Source organism: Apaloderma vittatum, unplaced genomic scaffold, assembly GCF_000703405.1.
Source record: "Apaloderma vittatum isolate BGI_N311 unplaced genomic scaffold, ASM70340v1 scaffold240, whole genome shotgun sequence".
Taxonomy (NCBI): Eukaryota; Metazoa; Chordata; class Aves; order Trogoniformes; family Trogonidae; genus Apaloderma; species Apaloderma vittatum.
This window is the reverse complement of record NW_009693742.1, coordinates 2,284-22,901: the sequence shown is the minus strand read 5'-3', so window position 1 is coordinate 22,901 and position 20,618 is coordinate 2,284. Positions and strand designations below refer to the sequence as shown.

At 40.2% G+C, this 20,618-nt stretch overlaps 1 protein-coding gene across 1 annotated transcript; it reads left to right on the top strand.

Moving 5' to 3' along the window:
- Positions 1-1,658: 1,658 nt before the first annotated feature.
- Positions 1,659-11,889, top strand: LOC104270193 (dolichyl-phosphate beta-glucosyltransferase-like; the record flags this gene model as incomplete). The annotated part of the gene is made up of 3 exons (XM_009864475.1): positions 1,659-1,810; positions 10,486-10,571; positions 11,777-11,889. Coding segments are annotated over 3 exons (351 nt in total), but the record flags the coding sequence as incomplete, so codon positions are not given.
- Between the last annotated feature and the right edge of the window lie 8,729 nt (positions 11,890-20,618).

The window sequence follows — 20,618 nt, the reverse complement described above, 5'->3', positions numbered from 1 at the left end:
GGGGGGTTGGACTAGATGATCTCTAGACATCCCCTCCAACTCTGACACTTCTGTGATTCCGTGAATTATGTTCTGCCTCCAGAATTGTTAAAGTACTTTAATGAATAGTATGGCATGCATAAATAGTCCTGGGGGTGACGAACGTACACCAGGAGCTCCTCCTTGTGAATAAGTGCACAGCTTCACTGGCTGGCAGTCATGCAGCCCCTTAGAGCTTCGCTTTTGAGAGTAGTAGCCTTGTGTTCCTGGTCACATCGTGGTTCACGTTCACTGAAAGAGCCAAAGACCCACCAGGTCTAGAGTACTTTTCTGAGACGCACAAGCTATGAACTGGAATTCCCTTAAGCCAAAGGCTATCATATAATAAGTTGAGCATCTTCTCATTTTTCAAGTGAAGTTTGAAATTATTGGCTTTAAAGGCATTTCTTATCACACAGATATGCTTACCAGTTAAATTGTTGTCTCCTGAAGATTTTACATGGTATTTGGCTTACAGTCTTAGATACAATCACATAAATGGAGCTTAAGATCAGCAGCGAGTTCAGAAGCTGATTATGAATAATCAGAGTTCTAGTTGTTCGGGAGCTGTCTAGAATAAAAGACTAGGAGGGACCTCTGTTAACCCAGAGCACAGCCTCTGGGTTCGATGGACAAACTTATCTGTATGATTATTATTTCAAGAACAAAAGCTTAACCAAAGATTAGGCTGGGAGAATGTTTACCAGGGCCTTAAAATACGTTGGTGAAAGCAAAAGAACAGAAGAGATGACAGTGTAGCATTGCCAGAAATATAAAATGAAATATTATCTTGCACGGCAGCTGTTACTTTAGCCCTGTTTTCGCTTGGTGCATGATATACCGCAATAACCTTCATTCTCTAATTGAATTCCCTTAAGTGCCTTGACATGTCTGCAAGCTCTGGAGATCAAGCAGTCTTGAATAAAAGAAGTGGATGCCAAACAACACAAGATGCTCTCATTTGGTCTTTTTTGTAATATAAACCTTTTTTTTTTTTTTATTGTGTCAGAATAGCTGCTGAAACCGGTTTAGTTTTTAGCGTACATTCTTAAGAATAGCAGTCTTTATGCAGTCCTGCTGGCTTATTCTCTGTTGCTTATCCTGGTAACTTTTGAATTTGTTGAACCTGTTCAACCAATTTTTAGAAAAACAAGAGGGGGAAAAATAGCTTCTAAGTGTCCAGTGGAATAGAGCATGTAGCATGCCATCCGCCCCTCCTCCTTCACTCTTTTTTTCCTGGGGGAATTACCAGAGAACCATGCAAAAGATAGTGTGGCTGTCCCACCATTAACCATTAAGTCCAGGTGCAGGTTTCTGCTCCATTTGGTAAGGCATTATCCAGAATGAAAAGCTGCTCTGAATTAGGGAAAGCAGAAGAAGGAACTTGGACTTCTTATATCCTGAGCCAGCATCCTAACCATGCGCTTGACTGTCAGGTCTTTCCCTTTCAGCTGTAATTTTGTTTCACTGTAACTATTGAAAAGCTCTGGGCTTATTCCAGTGCAAAGCAAAAACAAAAACAGTTTACGAACTTTGAAAGCTATCATGAAACACAATTGTTGTCCTGTCAGCCAGCACGGTTTGGACACTTCACTCATCACTTAAATGAAACCATCTAACTACTTGCCTTTTGTCCACAGCGCTCCTACTTTCGAACTCTTCTTATGTATGGATTCCACTTCCTTGTGTGGTTTCTCTGTGTCAAAGAGATCAGGGACACACAGTGTGGATTTAAACTCTTAACCAGAGAAGCTGCCTTGCGGACCTTCTCAACTCTTCATATAGAACGCTGGTAAATTCTTTCTTTTTTGTCACTTTTTTTTTTTTTTTTTAATTGAACATGATTTTGAAAAAGTAATTTTAGTACTGCAGCTACAATGAAACGTGATGTCTGTGTATAAATCCTAGGTGCACTTGCTTGGCAATTTAGTTTTCTTGTTGTGCTAAAATATCCTGGTATTTGCTAGGAATTCTATTTTATTATGAAGGTATACTTTAGGAAATGATTGGGTATTTAATTTTATTCTTTCTACTCATAGTGATTGGGTAAGAGGTGGACTTACTGAGTTTTAAATTTAAAAAGACCATTCAACATAAACTGCAAGAAGGATTTTAAGACCACATTGCTGAGATTTTGAGTGGTAACAATTGACTCCTTGACTTCTTGCAAGTCCATTTTATTTTGGCATGTGGTATAGAAATGTTGTGTAATACTACCAAGTAGGACATTTTGGGTTTGCCTTGTCAGAGCAGCTGGTTATTGGAAAATGCCAGTAACTCTTCTCTTGTCACCTTAAGAGCAAATCCTCAAAAAATTTTTGATTGTGTTGTAATGCACTCCCTATTTCTGAGAGTCTTCTCACCTTTTCCAGATATGAGCCATGCAAGCAAAGTAAGAAATGGAGAGAAACTCTTTATTATGTTGAGGGAAGTTAAGAGTTAGTAATCCTATTAAAAAATTTTATCAGTCTGCTTTTATGCATTACAACCTCACAATTCATTGCTGCTTAACCAAAACATTTCACCTAAAATTCATATCTGATGCTTACAATCGCTGAAGGCTCAAAGGCAACGCCTACTCTTTGCTTATTTTCTTGCTAGAATATTTCATGAGAGAACTACTGATAGATCTCATTTATGTCAGATAGTAGAAAATTATATATAGTCTTTGAATTACTTCAGAAGTCTCTTTCATTGTAATTTAGCTAGAATTCCTTTATGAGAATGATAGTCATGACTACTGTTAAGGGAATGAAATACTTTCTGCAAATACCATAATTTCTCTAAATTTTCCACATCATAATTATTGTTGAAAAGGCTAGTGACAGTCCTCAAGCTAAATTAAGTGTAATTAGCACTCTTCAAACTATTGTCTTCGAAGAAAGTCTCTTGCGGTCTACTGCTTGCTGACAGGGAACAGAATTACTGGACAATTTTCTCATGTGAAAATGTGTGTAATCCAAACAGTCTTAGTCAATTCTAATATATCTAGTTTTCGATTGTGCTTTGGCAGTGATAGCTGAGCAGTATTGCTCCTCCAGAGTGGATTTTGGATGCATAAATCTGATGCAGAATGTGGAGCTTCTGTTCAGTTGAACCTGGAATTGTGAGGGGAACCAGAAACATGATTTCTGCTGCAGCCTCCAAAACCAGACTTGATCTACAAAGTTTAGTGAATTTCATATAAAGATATTTTCTAAATACATGATTAAACATCTATATGTAACCCAGAGGTGCACATCATAATATTCCTACTTGAATTCACCCTTTAAGTGAAGAGCTTCAAGAAGAAATACTTAAAGAAATCAGTTAATTGCAGTCTTCAGTCTTACTCAGCTGGATCACGGTACAGCTTATTCATACTGAGACCATCTGCAGGAGGTTGCAGAGAAACCACTGTCTTGATATTGGACAAAAGGCTCTGGAATCTGGGGTTTATTACAACCTGTGAATCACTACATTGGGGTAGTTTGTCCTCTGAAGAAATTACTTGATTCTTTTTTGAATCTTAAAATCCCATTAGTGAAGCGCAGCTCTGTTAGGTATTGAAAGAAGAATTCAGTTCAGTGTGGTCATTGCTCAGATATTCTGGTAAGGGAGGAGAGCGATGGTGAATATTCAACAAGCAAGCAGTGTTTAGTAGGTTAAAAGCCGTGTGAACCAGCAATTCAGTTTCTGCAGAACCCTCATCTGTCCAGTCTCCTCAAGTTTTGTCAGGCTCAGATTTTTTGAGGCATTAGAGTGTTAAGTGATTTCTTACATGAAGGCGTTATAAATATTTAGACTAAACATTGATACATAACATATTTACTCATTATGTTAATATAAAATGGATATAGAAGTGGCTACCTAATAATTCCTACCCTGAATTGTTATGTTTACCTCTCGGAATATAAATACACACACACAAAGGACAGGATTTGCTCCATCACATCTAGAGTGTATCTACTTGTTATCTAGCCTCCCTTCTTAGACAATAGAAGGGACAATCGTAGAATTATAGAATCATAAAATGTGTTGGACTAGAAGGGACCTTTAAAGACCATCTTGTCCAACTCCCCTGCAGTGAGCAGGGACGTCTTCAGATCAGGTTGCTCGGAGCCTCATCAGGCCTGACCTTCAGTGTCTACAGGGATGGAGCCTTCACCACTTTTCCGGGCAACCTGTGCCAGTGTTTCACGACCCTCATTGTAAAGAACTTCTTCCTGATATCTAATCTAAATCTACTCCGCTCTAGTTTAAAACCATTGCCCCTTGTCCTGTCACAAGGATTGTAAACAATCCCTCCCAGCTTTCCTGCAGGCCCCCTTCAGGTACTGGAAGGCTGCTATAAGGTCTCCCCAGAGCCTTCTCTTCCCAGGCTGAACAGCCCCAGTTCTCTCAGCCTGTCCTCATAGGAGAGGTGCTCCAGCCCTTTGATAATTTTTGTAGCCCTAAATGTTAGGGTGTAATTCATTTCATCCTAGTATAGACCTCTATGTCAGGTGAAGTGCAGCTGATAAATACCTTTTCCTGCCCTCAACTATAAAGGAACTCTGCACAACTTGTACAGAAGGAGCTGTCTCTGCTGTAGATGGCTGAAGTTCACGAGGACAAATTTGACTTAAAGTGTAATGATAGTATGTAGGATAAAAAACACACATCAGGTTGCTGGTGCCTGAACTGCATCAAAAAGATAAACTATTCAGTAAATCCTGAAAGTTGAGAGTTAGAAGAGAAACTACTGAAGCAGTTTTATATCAAAGGCCGCTCACTTACTGAGCTTCATAGGTGGCACCTGCTGTTTCTGTAGACAAAAACCCACAAGAATTCTCCCCTTTGGATGAAGGAATCCGATAGAGTCTTTGATGACATGAGAGCACCAGTGCTGAGTTAGCACTGAGCGGTAGGAGACTGCCCTGAGGTGCTGGATATTGTCAATACTTCTCCAAAAGGTGGAGCAATTCAAGAAATAATACAGATTTTATTTGTATGTGTCTCAGCAGGCTGATACCACACCTCCCAGTCTCTTTCTTGGAAGCTGAACACCTTACGCTGTGGTGGTAGATGTGTCGATGTAAACAGTGCAGCTGTCCTGCTGCTGGGTTGGACAGGCTGAAAGATTTCTGAGTTTCAGTACTTAAATAGCTGTCGATCAGATGCCAAAAATAAACGCATAGAGTGTTTCTGGTGTTTCGTGAGCACCACCAATAAAATGGAGTCCTGTGTTTCCATGTTCAGTTTTCGTATGAAAAAGAAGGGGAGCACATCAAGACCTCCCTTTACATAATCCTAGGTGCACCTTTGACAGTTGCAGTATTAGTTTAATCATAAGGGAACAACCTGTTTTCAGCTGCATTAGGAATGTGAAGTTAATAGCTTAGACCTTCACTTTTTTTCTGCTTTCCTCATGCTCTTCCTATTTCATTTGACATTGAATTGAATATCACCCCTTCAATGTTAAAAATACTAGAAAATTGAGACCACAGTTTTCTTCTTGCTGTGCTGAATTTGATTTATAGCTGCTTATATTTAGGAAACCTTAAAAGCAAACTGAAATAGAGAAGGAAAAATACTGTTTTGGCATTATGGTGTTTAGGAATCATATGACGCTTTTTACAGAGAGGCCAAGATATTTACTAGAATATTTTGTAATCTAACCCTAAAGTTTAGAAAGCATTTGGTTATTAATAAAAACTGGAAATTGTTTATATATTTGATACTAAGAAATCATGCTTATGTCCTAAACTAGCTTTTTTTGGTGTGAGTGTTCTCATTGACGTTTTTGTTTGACTGTCCTCTGGAGAGCTGGCTGTGTATATACAAATGCAAACCAAACATTCTTGAAATTTACTTTCTAAACAGCAAAGTTTTGACATTAGTTTGAAATGAGAGCATCCTTTAGAACAGAGAGCATATGCTTTGTGTTTTAGGTTCTGAATCTGATTACACCACTGATGTATTCTTCAGAAATGGCTGGCACACATTTTTTAAATTAAAACTTAAAAGAAAATTAAAAGGGATGTTTTAAAAGCATAATACAGACAGTTGGAATTAGTCACTTTCAGACTCCAAAAGGGGCTGTAGTTCTGCATCTCCAGTCTTGACCTCAGAAATGGAACTGCAAAATATTAAATTTTAATGCACGGGAGGAAAACTGGAAAATTAAATGGTCTCGCTGGCAGAATTTTCCTGTCCTAAAATTGGTCATTGATTTCTTCTGGCTATAGAAAAAAAAATCATTCCTTTTCTGCCAGCCAGAAAATATCTCCTTACCTAGAAGAACTAGACGTAGGAATGGTTACTGTCCTACCTGCAATGAAGATAAAATAAGGGGAAATTCAAAACGTAATTCTATTCCCAGTTTGATTGACATGCTTTTGTCAAGTGGCAATTTATAATTATATTACACAACTCAGCAGATCAGTGATTAGATCAAATTGTCGCTATTACTTTTGTCTATAAAAATCACCTTGTTTGCTGAACAAGCCATGCTGTTTCATATTTATAACTCGAAAGCTCAATATAAAAAATTAATGTTTGTTTCTGCAGTTTGTCACTAATCTCTAAATGTGAATCTCTATATTAAAATTACAGAAAAATAAGCATTCATATTGCTACAGGGATTTTTTTTTTCCACTACTCTGGCATTGTAGACCAACACAAGCAATGGAATGAATTTTTTTTCCAGGTTTTGTGCACAACAAGAAGAATTGTTTATGAACATCTAATCAACACAGAAATTTTTCACTGTTAAAACTATGTCTGTTATGTCTTGTAAAAAAATCCTGCTTCTCCCAGACATGTGGATTTTTGAAAGCCCCAGTACAGCTACAGCAGGACTGGCAGTCTAAATTTCTTGACGTCCTGTTTCATTCTTAGATCTCTTTGGCCCCTGAAAATTTTCTCTGCCTATTAAGATTTTGCTGTAAAAGTATAGTTTGGGTGTATAGAAGTCCGAAATTCCAGTTAAAACAGTATAATCAAAGGCTAGTTTTTGATATTTGAAACAATATTGGACTAGCACAAAAAAAAAGAGTCTGAGTGCATCTTAAAAATACGGAATAATTTTGGGGAATACGTATTTTATAAGATGAAGTGTTTTAAGGGTTTATTTTAAATTCAGTTCAATTAAACACCTACCAGCTTGGTGTTCAGCTGAATTTCAGCCACCGCTGTCTTAAATTGTAGCTTAAACAGAAGTAGCATAAACACAACCACATGGAGATTTTCTTTCCGTATTTTACACTTCATGCTTGTGTTAGCTGGTACATAACAGAGACACTATTAGAAATAGATGGGGAAATTGTTAGCACAGTATATTTTTGGGTGTCTGACTTTGGGCAGTTAGACTGGAGCCAGAATTCATTCAGCCTGGAACCAAACTTAGATATTCTGAGCTATGTTCCCCTTTCCCAGAGGTACCTCCTTGCACTCTCTGCAGCAGGATCCGGTGAAATACATGGTGTGTGAATAATTCCCGGCTCTTTCTGACAGCAGTTCTGTCAGATGTGAACTGGTCACAAATGGCTTCGTGTCAAAACACACGTGTTGCACTCACCAATGCGTTCACTGGGGTTGCTTTGATCTCCTCTAGGGTAGGCTCCAGCTGACATACCCACGCTTAAACCCTGCCTGTGGAAACTTCTGTACGATTCTTCAATACCCTGTAGTATGGATGCCATACTGTCAGTGTGTTGAATACCCTGCGATCTGTATTCCCTGATTAACTACTCTAGTATGTGCGTGAGGTGTCATGAAAGGTGGTAGGGAATGAGGGAAGAAGAAAAATATCCCAGCAGTATATGACAAAAGTCATTCCCCTTTCAGCTTAGAATAGTTGGGTTTTTTTTAATTTCAGGATGCATTCATTGTTACACAAATGGCAACCACATGTAACAGTATTAATGTCCAACTTGATTAATTCCTGTGCTTTTCATCTTTTACTTTGAGCGCTGTAGTTCATCAAACTATTTAATGTTGCTGCACTGTGATGTATGTGCTGGCGTTCCAGTAATCTCTTGTCCATAGGAATTGCTGCAAATAACTATTAGTTTGCCAGGCTAATACTTTATGTAGTAATATTTTTAGAGCAGCTCATATACTATAATTCATCAGACAATTATTCTGTGTCTCAAGATTTTTAGTCAGTTAAGTAGTAAGTATTACAGAATTAGATTTTGTCTTAATACACATGACTCATAAACATTCAAAGGTGGATACATGAAGGTTTTGGCTTACAAATGTAAAATGTCAGCAAAAAATTAAATATTGCAACTTCAGTAGAAGAGACCATAGCATAATTAATAAAATGATAGTCAACTCTCATTTAAAGAAAACAGTGAAATGACAAGGCTACTTGGAGCAAATTCATTTGACTGAGGTAAAAAAATAAATTATTCCTTTAACTCTTTCTGAGACAATTAAAAGCCTGTGTCCTAATCAAAATCAGTTTTACAAAGTGGTTCTAAATTTTCTGTACACAATAATCGTAGTCTCTGCAGAGAACCTCTGTTTAGTCTGTTATGCTGTCCAGAGGGCTATCGGTAGCTCTTTTGGAACGTTGTAACATACAGTGCCAGGTTGGCTTGATGCGTGTTTGGTGACAATTTCACCAGGAAGCCAGTGTGCAGTGGTCTCTACTTCAATGAGAATCCATATACGTGTATCATTCCTGAGGGCGGGTTTTGAAGTGGATTTGTGTTGTTGCGACCATTAATAGTTTTGCAGAAATGTGTTGCGCTGCTTGAAAGGAGAAGGTGGCTTAAAGTAGAAGGAAATAACATCTGAACTTGGCTATCAGCATGCCAAAGTATGTCTGTTTGCCTGCTCTTGATCACCTGCCTGCCCCTATCTAGCCTTTCTGCAGTGTTAAATGGTATTACTAATGACTCGAATTCAAGGAACCCTTAAAGCATGAGTGAATAATGCTGGGTGTTTTTTAGTTGCATACATTTTCTTCAGTGACAAAGATGTTTATTTTTTCTGTTTCGAATGAAAATTGTCTTAAACTCAGCGATGAGAATTTAAGGACATTCTAAAGTTATGAAGTTATTGAGAGAAAATGTGTATTAGTGTCGAATTGTACTTGACTGCCTCGCAGCTGTGTTTTCAAGACCTATGTAAGCTGGTTTGGAACATCCGTTCCATTGACTTTACACTGGAAGCCTTACCAACAGCTTGGCTAAAACATGTCAAATTCCTTTACCTTCAAGGTTGAGTTCCCTGGGAAAAACCTCTGGTTTTGAATATATATTGAATCTAGTAGAAGTCAGATGTAGATGGCCATGGACAGTTTTTCCTAATACAGACTAGTATTTTAAAAAGCTTTTTATTGGATTTGGTAGGGGGCTGTTTAGCTTAAATTCCAATTATTAGAGCTCATTAAAGGAACAAGAACCCCCTTACTGGTATTTGAAGACTATAAAGAGGAGGGAAGGGAAGGGAAGGGAAGGGAAGGGAAGGGAAGGGAAGGGAAGGGAAGGGAAGGGAAGGGAAGGGAAGGGAAGGGAAGGGAAGGGAAGGGAAGGGAAGGGAAGGGAAGGGAAGGGAAGGGAAGGGAAAGGAAAAAGAAAAAAGAAGAAAAGAAAGAGAAAAGAACCAACAATCAATAAATCTAAGAAATTTAACCAGAATCACCAGAATATTCATAATTGTGATTTGGATTCACCCACGTCAGTAATAGGTACTGGTAATTTGGTATGCTGATTTCTACATGAGCATTACAAGCTGTAGGTGCCAAAACACTTTTTAGTATCAAAAGCCTCAGCCGTGCAGGCCCAGAAGGGCCACTGGCACACACAGAGGTGAGAATGAAATACACAAACAATTCTCTGTGCAGAGAATTGAGAGGGTCAAAATGTGTTTTGGACAAACTGGACAGGGAGGGGCAGTTAAGAGTAGGATCACTTCCCCAGCGCATTTTGCTGTGCAACCTGCGAAGAGTTGTGGCCACCAAATAGACATGTCTCTCGAGGGTTTTTGTGTTGTACATTAAATGGTCACTGGATAAAGTACAACTGTTGTTTGGGTTCTGTTATAAGTAATTCTGTGCTCCTGCCTTTATTCTTGACTTAGAAAGTACAAGGAGAAACCATCAGATCAGGGTGAAGCCACAGCAGGTAGTTGTCCCCTTTGATGAAGCTACTGAAGATGTGGATTGACACTGCACTTTTACTTGGTCTTTAAAAATGTTTAAATCATGATTGTGGCAGAGTGAAAAGTGAGCAGTGTCCTGAACACAGCAGGACCTACCCCTTCAAAAACAGGACGCAGTGAGGTATTTTTGTCTGTATGTGTGTGTTCTGAGCCATTTAGTTAGGGAAAGCAATTACCTTTCATATGCATCTGACCTTTAGAATAATTGATATCAACTTCATAGCTGAACACCAACCTCCCTAAATCAGGCTAGGATTTTAATTGACAGTGCCACCATCTTTCTTCTGGAAATAAGTGTGACTGTATTTGCTATTTCCTGTTCTTCTTCAGGGCGTTTGATGTGGAACTTCTTTATATAGCTCAGCGCTTGAAAATACCTATAGCAGAGGTTGCTGTCAACTGGACTGAAATTGAAGGTAGGGAAATTGTTTATGTTCTTGTACGATTCCTTATATGTCAATCCCGAATAAAATATCCCAAGGTCTTCCCATATTTTATCCAGTTTTGGTAACACACAGCCTTCTTTCCATACAAATTTTCAATTTCATGACCTTGCCAGCCTTCTGCTATGGCATGGTAAAGGAAGAGTAGGTGAAGGAGTGGCAGGGGGGAGAAACCCTGCACTCCCACGGGAGACAGAAGTAGGTAGTTATACTGCTAGGACAAAGCACTATTTTGGCACATCCTCTTGCTGCAGTTTTATTAGTAAAAATATTGCCGTTGTGAAACACTCTGCAGAAAGTCTGAACATTGGCTGTTGACTCAACTCCATTTCGCTCTGTCTTGTCTTTCAGAATTCTCAGCCCACTTATTAAGGCCTTCTCTGTGGCACCCTCTCTTCTTAAATTGTGATGTTCTTTCAGAGCTGTAGGGAGGTCTCTGGTACTAGGTTACTGGAAAGTACAGGTCCACACATATTTCTTCATAGCAAAGCCAACTTAAGAGGTACTACTTGCTTCTGCTCACTTCTTCACTCCCATCAAATGCAGTTCCTTCTTTTTTTCCCTTCCATGTTTTTCTTTTTTTTTAAATCTGAATCTTTTCTCCTTAACACAACCCCTGAACAACAGGAAGTGTAATGAACTGCAATGGGAATGAAGGGTGCAAGTGGAGTACATCCTGAGCCAACTTTACTAGAACCAAAATGTTTTCTTTCGGTGCAGTTCCACATGTATATCGCACATAACACAGATGTTAGCAGAGATGAAAGAGGGCTTGGTTTCATAGTGTGCGTTCTTTACCTTGCCCAAAGATTGGCACATTCATATCATTACTGTAAGGTGGTGATCCTCTTCTCCAAAGTTGCTAACAAATCATTTACTTAGTTGTTGGTGTTCAGGTTCCTATCTGAACAAAGCATTGTCCCAGAGAAGACCATGCATCCTGTGGCGTACATGAAATTACTGTGCTGCTTGCAAACTAGAATCTCCCACCTGTGGTATAATATAATTACTATAAAGCAATAGCTTTTACATTGTAAATTTTCATTAATGGTAAGGTCTAGGTTGTAGGGCTGAATGTGCTGTGAATGCAGAGGTTCATGACTACTGAAATGTGTGTCTTGCCAATGCTCATTTTTTTCTAACATCATCCTTCTGATTTTCTTCTTCATTAATCACAGGTTCTAAGCTAGTTCCTTTTTGGAGCTGGCTGCAGATGGGCATGGATCTTCTTTTTATACGACTGCGATATATGACTGGTGCCTGGCAGCTTGAAACAAGAAAATGTAATTAGGTTATTTACATTTTCCAAATATATTATTATACTTAATGGAACATGAGAACAGTTTCAATCAAGTGAAGTGGTGATGAAAGCTGAGGTAATTCTTCATTGCTCCTGTTGTATGTTTCATTTTTGCGGCGTGTATATGTTTTATAAGATTGTCAGCAGGGAATTTGTACAATGTTTTGAAAAGAGAAAGCATTTCCCAGACGATTTTCTTATCTGGTAATCAAATTTTTACTTTACTGAATAGTAGCTTTCACATGTCTTATAAATTCACTCAAATAAATGTATCTGCTTTTTTCTCATCATACATTTGGAATTCCCTTGTATGTGATAAGAAGTGGCACATTGTGCAATACTGTGTTGTGGAAGACCACAACCAATTTTTTTCTGTAGTCTGTAAATATCTGGCCATATTGCAACTTGCAATTATCAATCATGGTTCAGGCTGATGCATATTTAGATACAATGTTATGGGAAACATTAATGGGTTTTGCTCATAAGGCTGTTCTGAGAACTTTCAGTAGTCTCTTGACATTCCAAATGTTTTTGCCTGAAGCTGAAAATAGTTCGTCTGAGATCAAACTGCACATCGTCCCCGGACTGTAGAAGGGCCAAGAAAAAGCGCATTTCGTTTTAAAATATTGACTTTTATAAATATGCTTTGTTCCTATGTACTAATTAATACTGCATGCTCAGGGCCAGGAGTCCTTGGCATCTACAGCTCAGTAGTGAAAAGCTAATGGAGAGCACACAAAAATGAGACCCAGTGTATGTTGGGGACCTGTGTGTTAGCAATGCCAGTCTGACACTGTCGTGCTTCAAATGGGGTTGGAGAGGGAGGGAGGGGTCTCGAGTCTTTCTCAGTAATGTCATACTCTGTTACAGTACATGTTTCAATAGTGCTTTCAAAACAGATGTGGAGTGCCGATAAACTAAGCCAATCTTGCTTTTGGAAACGTACAAATATGAGCAGATTTATAGAACGAACGGTGTATGGTTGTACTTACGATTGGTGATTTTTCATATTCCTTCTGCAATCCTGCGTGGAGTTTTGCTCCTGTTAGGGTTACCTCAGTTTTCTATACATGCAACTGTTGAAATAAATTCTCAAAAAATACATTCAGTTTGATTTCTCAGGCTTTATTCTCTTGCCTGCTCTGCGTACATCTCTCTCACTTCTGCAGAATCAATTACAACCTCTCATTGCCATTGCTAGAGTAAAATACCAGCTTCTCAGTGTTTGTAAAGTGAATTTCCATGATCAAACCTGGACAGTGACAACTTTGCCTATAATTAAGGTTGACAACCAGTTCTCAAAACAAGATTCCTAGAATTTTCCTCATGTCCTACCTTAAAATTGAGCTTATTTGAAATTTTAAACAGAGTAGTTTATCTTTCTTAAGCGATAACACTTAGATCATGCATTATTTTCTGCATAAGTAAACATCTCATGACATCTTTTTAAAAAATCTGCTTTTGATATAGATGCGAGAGCTTGTAAGGGTGGTGTTAAATTTATGATTTTTTAAAAAAACATTTTATCCATGTTCTACAAATTTTTTTCAGAACTTTGCAGATAAACTCTCTAGTAAGTCTCTCTCTACTGAGCAACAGTGCATATGTCAGTCCCAACAAAATACTGAATATCTTCCAGCTAAAAGCTGCGTAAATAAGGCTAGATTTACCATCTTTTAGCTTTGTGGGGTTGGATGCTCCCACTTGGGGGCAGGGAACTGTCTTATGCTTTCAGTGGATTTGAGCCATGGATAAAGGTCACTACATGGTTTTCTGATCCAGAATCTGCTCTCTGGCTCTGAGGCTGACAGACATGGCACGGGTCGCATCTGTATGCCTACGTCTTCCTTCTCAGCTGCCTTTCAAAGCACGCTCGCTACCTCTGAACTGTTGGAGATAGTCCTTGGCCTGCTCTGACTGCCACACTGTGCCCAAAAATATTTTGAGAGCGGGAGTACCCAGCAGAGTGTAGTTTACTTGTGTAGGGATAGCCTGACATGGTCTGCTGCAGTGGGGATAAAAGCTGAACTGGGATGAAAAAACAAAAGGAGGAAACTGGAGTGGAAGGAGAATGGAGAGAAACAGAAAAAGGAGGCTGACCTGGGAGCTGAGATTCAAGGCCAGAGAGTGAAATGGAAGATGGGAAGTACTGGGACTGCGTGAGGAGTGGGGGTGGAACAGTAGTGGACTTGGCAAAGAGACTGGAGCGAGAGACCGGGGAAGGAAACAGATCAGTTAAGGATGGAAAAAAAGAAATGTTGCTAGTGAGAGAGGAGGAAGCTGAAGAGGCTCACTAAGCCAAGTCCTCCACAAGAATAGGGTTAGGACAGAAACTGACTGAAACTAGTTGGGGTTGAAGATACGATATTCATGGTCTGGGCTCAAAACCAGGACCCCTTTGTGAGTGTTTCTCAGTTGTCTCTTAGCCTCTACAAAATCATTTGGCAAATTGTATCTCATTTTCTTTTTGTGCCAGTCCATAAAGAGAGTAACTGCCTACCAATATCAGTTAATCTTCTAGCCCTGGTGACTAAAGTCTGTGGTATATTGTTGTGGTTCAAGCCAACTGAGACAAAAAACCACAAGGTCACCAGCTCACTCCCCCCCCCCGCCATTTCCACAGGAATGTGGAGGGAGACAATTCAACTAAAAAGGCTCAAGAGTTTGAGATTAAGGATAGGAAAGGTAATAATCTACCCATTAAGATGACAGGTAAAGAACCAGAGTGACTTGGGGAGAAAAAACGGATTTAATTAACCACCACCATTTACGAGGTAGGATAATGAGAGGAGTACATCAATAAATGTGACCCAATCTTAAATACACTTCGCCCTCACCCCTCCCATCTTCCCAGCTACCTCCTCCCCCACAATCAGTGCAAGGAGGGCAGAGGGTGGGGGGTGCAGTCCATCTGGTCCGTCTGTCATGGTCCATGGCAGCTCCTGCTTGAGGAAGAGGGCTCCTCGCAGTCTCTCCTTCATGCCGCGTGGTGTCCACCTCACGGGAGGCAATCTTCTTCCTCCTCATGAGTCCATCGGGGCCACTGGTCACTTCAGACACATCCCCCACTGATGCTCGGTCTCTCTCCCCTCTGGCACAGGGCTCTGCATGCAGAGTGTACATCCTGGGCATTTTTGCTGCCATCGATTCCCCCAGCTGGCAGGCAATCACCTTCCTGCCATCTCAGCCACCACGGGGCTCCAGAGGGAGGTTCTGCTCCGGCAGCCTTCTCCCTCTCCTCCTCTGGGAGAGAACAATGGGGTCGCCTCTTAAATACCTTGATCTCAGAGGCACTGATTGGCCTGGCCCTGGCCAGAGGCAGGTCCAACTCCTACCTGGGGGTGGGGGAGGCTCTCAAATCTGTACACGCGTCTACCCCCGCTTTTACAAAAAACCCCACCAGGCTCAATCCCATGACAAGCATCCAACTCTAAACCACATGAAGGAGCAATGGAATCTTTCACAAAGATGTGGGAGATGATACAAACCACGTTTCAGTGAAAGCTCACTTTTCAGAGTTACAAAGCCAGGTTTGAAAGATGTAGGGCCTTTCCGACTCATTCCCACATTGTGTATATGTGCTGTGAGAGGAGACACTTGCTTATGTAAGGACTGCTTTTCCTAAAAGACATATTTTTAGTGTGGAGGACTGATGCAGGAATCACTGTATTATATGACAAAGGCAACTTGCTTATTGGTCTTCTGTGTAGAAAATGGAAGTTTGAATAGGGTGTAAATGAGACAAAGGATTAAAGAGAGGCAGTGTGTTATCCCTTATCAGATAAAGTTAAAATAAGATAGGAATGTGGTTCTCTTCCCTCTTGCCCAAATGGTAAACACGTTCAAAGAGGATATTAGAGGTACTAATTCAGTTTCTCTATTGTTCGAGTCCTCATCCAAGCCCACATCTTAAGAAATGATGAAAGAATTCCCCAGCACTTCTGCAAATCCCTTCAAAGGGATACTTGGAGATCTCAGGGTTGGAGATATGGCACTATCTCTTTCAGCAGATCAGAGTTTAAAAAAGTGAATTCCAAGTCTTCCATAGTGTGTTCTGGGGTTGAAACATTATGGGTTGCTTTTCTGAGAACTGTTTTAATTTGCATAGAATGATCTCAGGCCTGGAGCAGTTACTTGCACTTGTTGAACCAACTGCTTCAAGCATTCTCTCAAGCAGAGGCAGCAAAGTAGACTTACTTTTACTGAGAGAGTTGGTTGGCTTTGCCCTCTGTCACTCATGCAGTGATCAGAAGTCTTCTGGGTAGCATACCCAGCTCCTTGTATCCGCAGATTATGAAATGCAAGACACACAGGCTGTCACAGGAGACCAAGACTCCACTAGGCACGTGCTCTAATAGAAGGTCCGGCTCATGCTTGGTTGTAGGCTTTTCCTCACGGTCAGTTTATCAGCATTCCTCTAAATGTGTGTTGGACAGGTACATGTAGAATTCACACACCTGAAGCAAAGGTGTACCTGCTTTGTGGATCACAACAAGGAGCACAGAAAAGATTAGCAAAAAAAGTGGCTTTTTGCTGTCAAAACTGAAGTATGTAAGAGCCTGTCCGTAGTGAAATTTAGTACACCTGAGAATCTTCAAAAATGTTTAAGTCCATAGATTTTACATATCTTCAGGTCAGGCCAGAGCAGAGTGAAGATTTTGAGCACTGACAAATTTCAGGTTTGGGTCCACTTGCATAAGTCCACTTGCGTCTTGAGGTCAACGTTAACTTAATCTGCATATTTACTGAATGCAGAGAAAAAGAAGTGCAATGCCAAGTGTGCATTGAAAACTGTTAAATAAATTTGAAGAATAACCAGATATTTTGAAAATCAGCTATGCAATGGCTGTGGATTATTTAAATAAGAGATGACTGCCTGGCAGAGACCCCAAATTATGGTACTAGTTACACAAGCAGGAGTCTTGACACGACAACATTTTACACTAACCTGAGAGTTTTACAGAAATTCCAGAGGCAGAGTGATGGGAAACAACAGTTAGAATTGCCAGAAATCAGGTCCTTTAAAAGTCAAGAACACATCTAATAGAAATCTGTCTGTCAGATATCAGAGATGCCCTCTCTTTGTATGAAATATAAATCCTAACATTCTTTCATATTGTGATCATCCTCAAGTTTTTACCTTAAGAGGAAGGGTTCGCTGCTCTTGTTAAGTCCATAAAGTTGTAGATACTTACTAGTTACTCAGTTTAGTTTATTACCCATTATATTTCTGTGTAGCTATCTGAACCAATGGGAAGTTTGGAATCGTGTATCTTGATTTTCTCATGAAGATCACATCAAGTGACAGAGCGTTTGGACCAGATCCAATGAGTGACTTCAGAAGTTAAGCATCAGGTTCCCAGGTGCCTGCATTTAAGGTTACTGGAATCCAGAATGCTGAATGAGGCACCTTGTAGTTGCGTGATATACTACACATCCCAAGCCAACCTGCTGGCGTTACTCGGAGCTGTTTAACATCGGCCTGTTCAGCGTGCAGGGAGATTGCAGAGCCCAGAATCCTTTTCTCAGGGTAGGAAGGAGTAGGTGCCTTCCAGAAACCTGGGCTAAGCTTTCGCTTAGCAAAGCAGGCACCTGCTTAGTAGTCTGCCAATTCAAATCCAGGAGGTCAAACCCAACAGTCCCATGGGCTATTCTCTGGCTGCTTTCTATTCAAGCTGTCCCACTGTGCACTGAAGTGCATAAAGCCCAACAGTGAAACATGACTCCTCCTCATTTATCATGGTGCTTACCTGAAGGTGAGGAAGACCTGGGTTCCAGCCCTTCTCTGTGAGATATCTACTGTCTACATTTACTACACTTAGGATAGGGAGGTTGGACTAGATGATCTCTAAGGTCCCTTCCAGCCTATGCCATTCTATGATTCTATGATATCAGGGGATAGGTTTCTTAAGAGAACTACTCTACTCTGTGTTCCTTCAAGCCTGGCATAACTGTTGCACAGCGATCCCAGCATCAGCGGAAGATTCTCCTAGGTATCATTTCAGAAGCTGTGCTGGTTTAGTTGCACAAAACCCTAGAGAAGAGTGTTTCTGCTCTCTGTACCTGATCTGCTTGGAGTCACCCTCAAGCCAGTTCAGCTCACTAGAATGGCAGGATGCCGTCTTCCACTTGTTTGGTGGTTTATTTTTTTTTCTGTCTTTTCTTCTGAGGATAGTTTTCTACCATTTCGGTAGTTTAAAATGACTCACTGAGTGGTCCAGCAGGCACAGGATGCAGCAGCAAAAAGAGGACTTCCCATTCTGAGAGCTGTGAACCCAACCACAAGCTTAAAGAATGACTTGTCATATGGAGGCCAGGATGCTTTTCTAAGGTAGGAATTGTGAATTTAAATTCCTCCTTTTTTAAGCCTAGACTGGACCTGAGGTCTTGTTGCCCTCTCAAAGGAGACCTTTAATTACAGAACTACAGCAAGAAGGTCCTGGCTCTGTCTCTTGTATTCCAGAGCCCCCACTTGCTTTTATGGAGTGAAACAATATGGAAATAGGAGGCTTGGGTGGGCCATTTCCCAACCGTTCCTACTAGGAAAAAGGCTGATTAATCCACATTTGATGCAGTCCTACTAAATTGCAGGGACTGTGTAGAGAACCAAGTTCTTCTGACCTTATGTAGACAACTTCCTTGGTCACAAAGCCTGTCATTCAAACCTCTGCCTAACTTGTCCTCACTCTTTATAGGCTTGCAGAGATACAAAAGGACTCATCATTTGTATTTCAGTGGAATCTTAAGCTTTACTATCTCCTCCTACCCTTGCTTTTGCAGGGATGACCCATGGAGACACAAGCCTTCTAGGTTACTCACTGTCCTGCGTGACCCACCCCTCCAAAGACACATCAAAATAAAGAAATCTCACACACTTTGAAAAGAAAAAAAACAGAGACAATTTACATGGTAATTCTTCAACATTCTTACCAACATCAATGCCTGCATAGTTAGTGCTTTCATAAATACAGGTTTCAATTTTTAAAAAAATATTTTGATATATCTGCATAAAAAAACTCTGCACCACTTTGCTAGCACTTCATAAGAGGCTTTTTTATTAGGTTACTTAATATCAAAGAGTTCTCTTTAAAAAACACATGCAAAATAAACTGAGTTCCTGAAAAATGTTCAGTAGTTTACACAAGTTTTCTTCACTATTACCATTTTTTATCACCACCAAAGCAAAAGCAATGCAAAATCCCCTGCCACACACTTAGCTTTTATCCTTACAAGCCTATTTTTTTTAAACTCATGTTTTAAGTGTGGATTGGGAAAGACAGTAAAAAAACTCTCAATATTCCTGACTGGTTTCAGTGACACACCAGAATTATCACAAAACAACGTTAACTCTTAAATGAGTAATAACACAGCTTTAATCATTTTTAATGTGTATAAAGTAGGCAGAGACCACTACTATGAAGTGTAAACAGCCAAACATAGAAGACAGCTCCAGTTCGTTCTGTAGAGCTGTGTTCAGTAATGCATCATTTTGCAACTCTCAAAGCTTCTCTGCAGAACCTTCCACCACCACTAATGCAGAGGAGTTAGTTTTTCACCATAGGAAATGAAATTGTATTAATATGTATAAGCACAGCAACATCTCCAAGCCATTGAACAGTTCCAGCCAGTATTTAACTTGAATCTTCTGCTAATGTTTGAGGCTCTGGAGACCTATCCATAATTATTTATGTACCTGTTGTCCAAGTGTTCCTTGAGTTCACAGTCACAGTGCTGACTGCACACTAAAAATAGTCGAAATGAAGAGACAGGCAAAGACAGAAGGCTGCAATGAAGTTTCTGTATCTTGGTGTTTATTACTTAAAATAACATCTAACCTTATTTATGGGCCGTGTATGTTTCTTAGGGATGCAGTGGCACGTCTGTTATAGCTCAAGGGGCATGAATTAAAGTAGTGTTCCAGCACTGTTGAAGGCTGAACCCTGCCAGCTGAACCGTAAGTTATCTACCTCTTTGGGATAGGGATTCAGAGGTTAAGAGTTGGATGCCGCTATGTCGTGCCTATTGCGTTAGCCAACGGCACATAAGGGAGTCTCAAGCACGCTAGCCCAGGGGGTCATCTAGGCTCAGGGGAGAAGCTACAGACAAACCTTTGTTTCTTAGTGGAAAAAGAGACGGTATTTTTATATGACCAAGCTTAAGTAATAGTTGTGAGATCATAGCCGAGAGGGGTGTGCTAGAATATGATTTCATTTAATAGATCCATCAGAAAAGAAAGAACTAACTAGCCTTCATTTTCCTGGATATTTTTTAACCCACTTTTCTCTATACTGTTCTTTGATCTGTTCAGCTGCCCTAACTGCATAATTTGATGTTTCTGTGTGTAAAAAAAACCCCACAAAACAGAAAACAAACTCTTCCAGTCCCACTTGCTGAGCACAGTCTTCCACGTACCAGTCCACTACTTTTGCAGGTAACAGTGAATCAGTCTGTAATCTGCCTGTCTATCTGCCAGGTTCTTACCCTACGCACATGCACACACAGAGCCTTAATATGTGTACGTTAGTGCAAAGAGTGGATCTTTATTTGCTAAATATTCTCCATGTCTCCCTTTCTGCGGAAGGAGATGAATTCTTGCTGGATGTGAAATCCACTGGTAATAGCACCTGACACCCATTTTAAAAGGAACTGTCCAGCCCATTTGGGACCTGCAGCCAGGTCAGTAGTAGCTCTTCCATGCACTGGAATTGCATAACTATAGT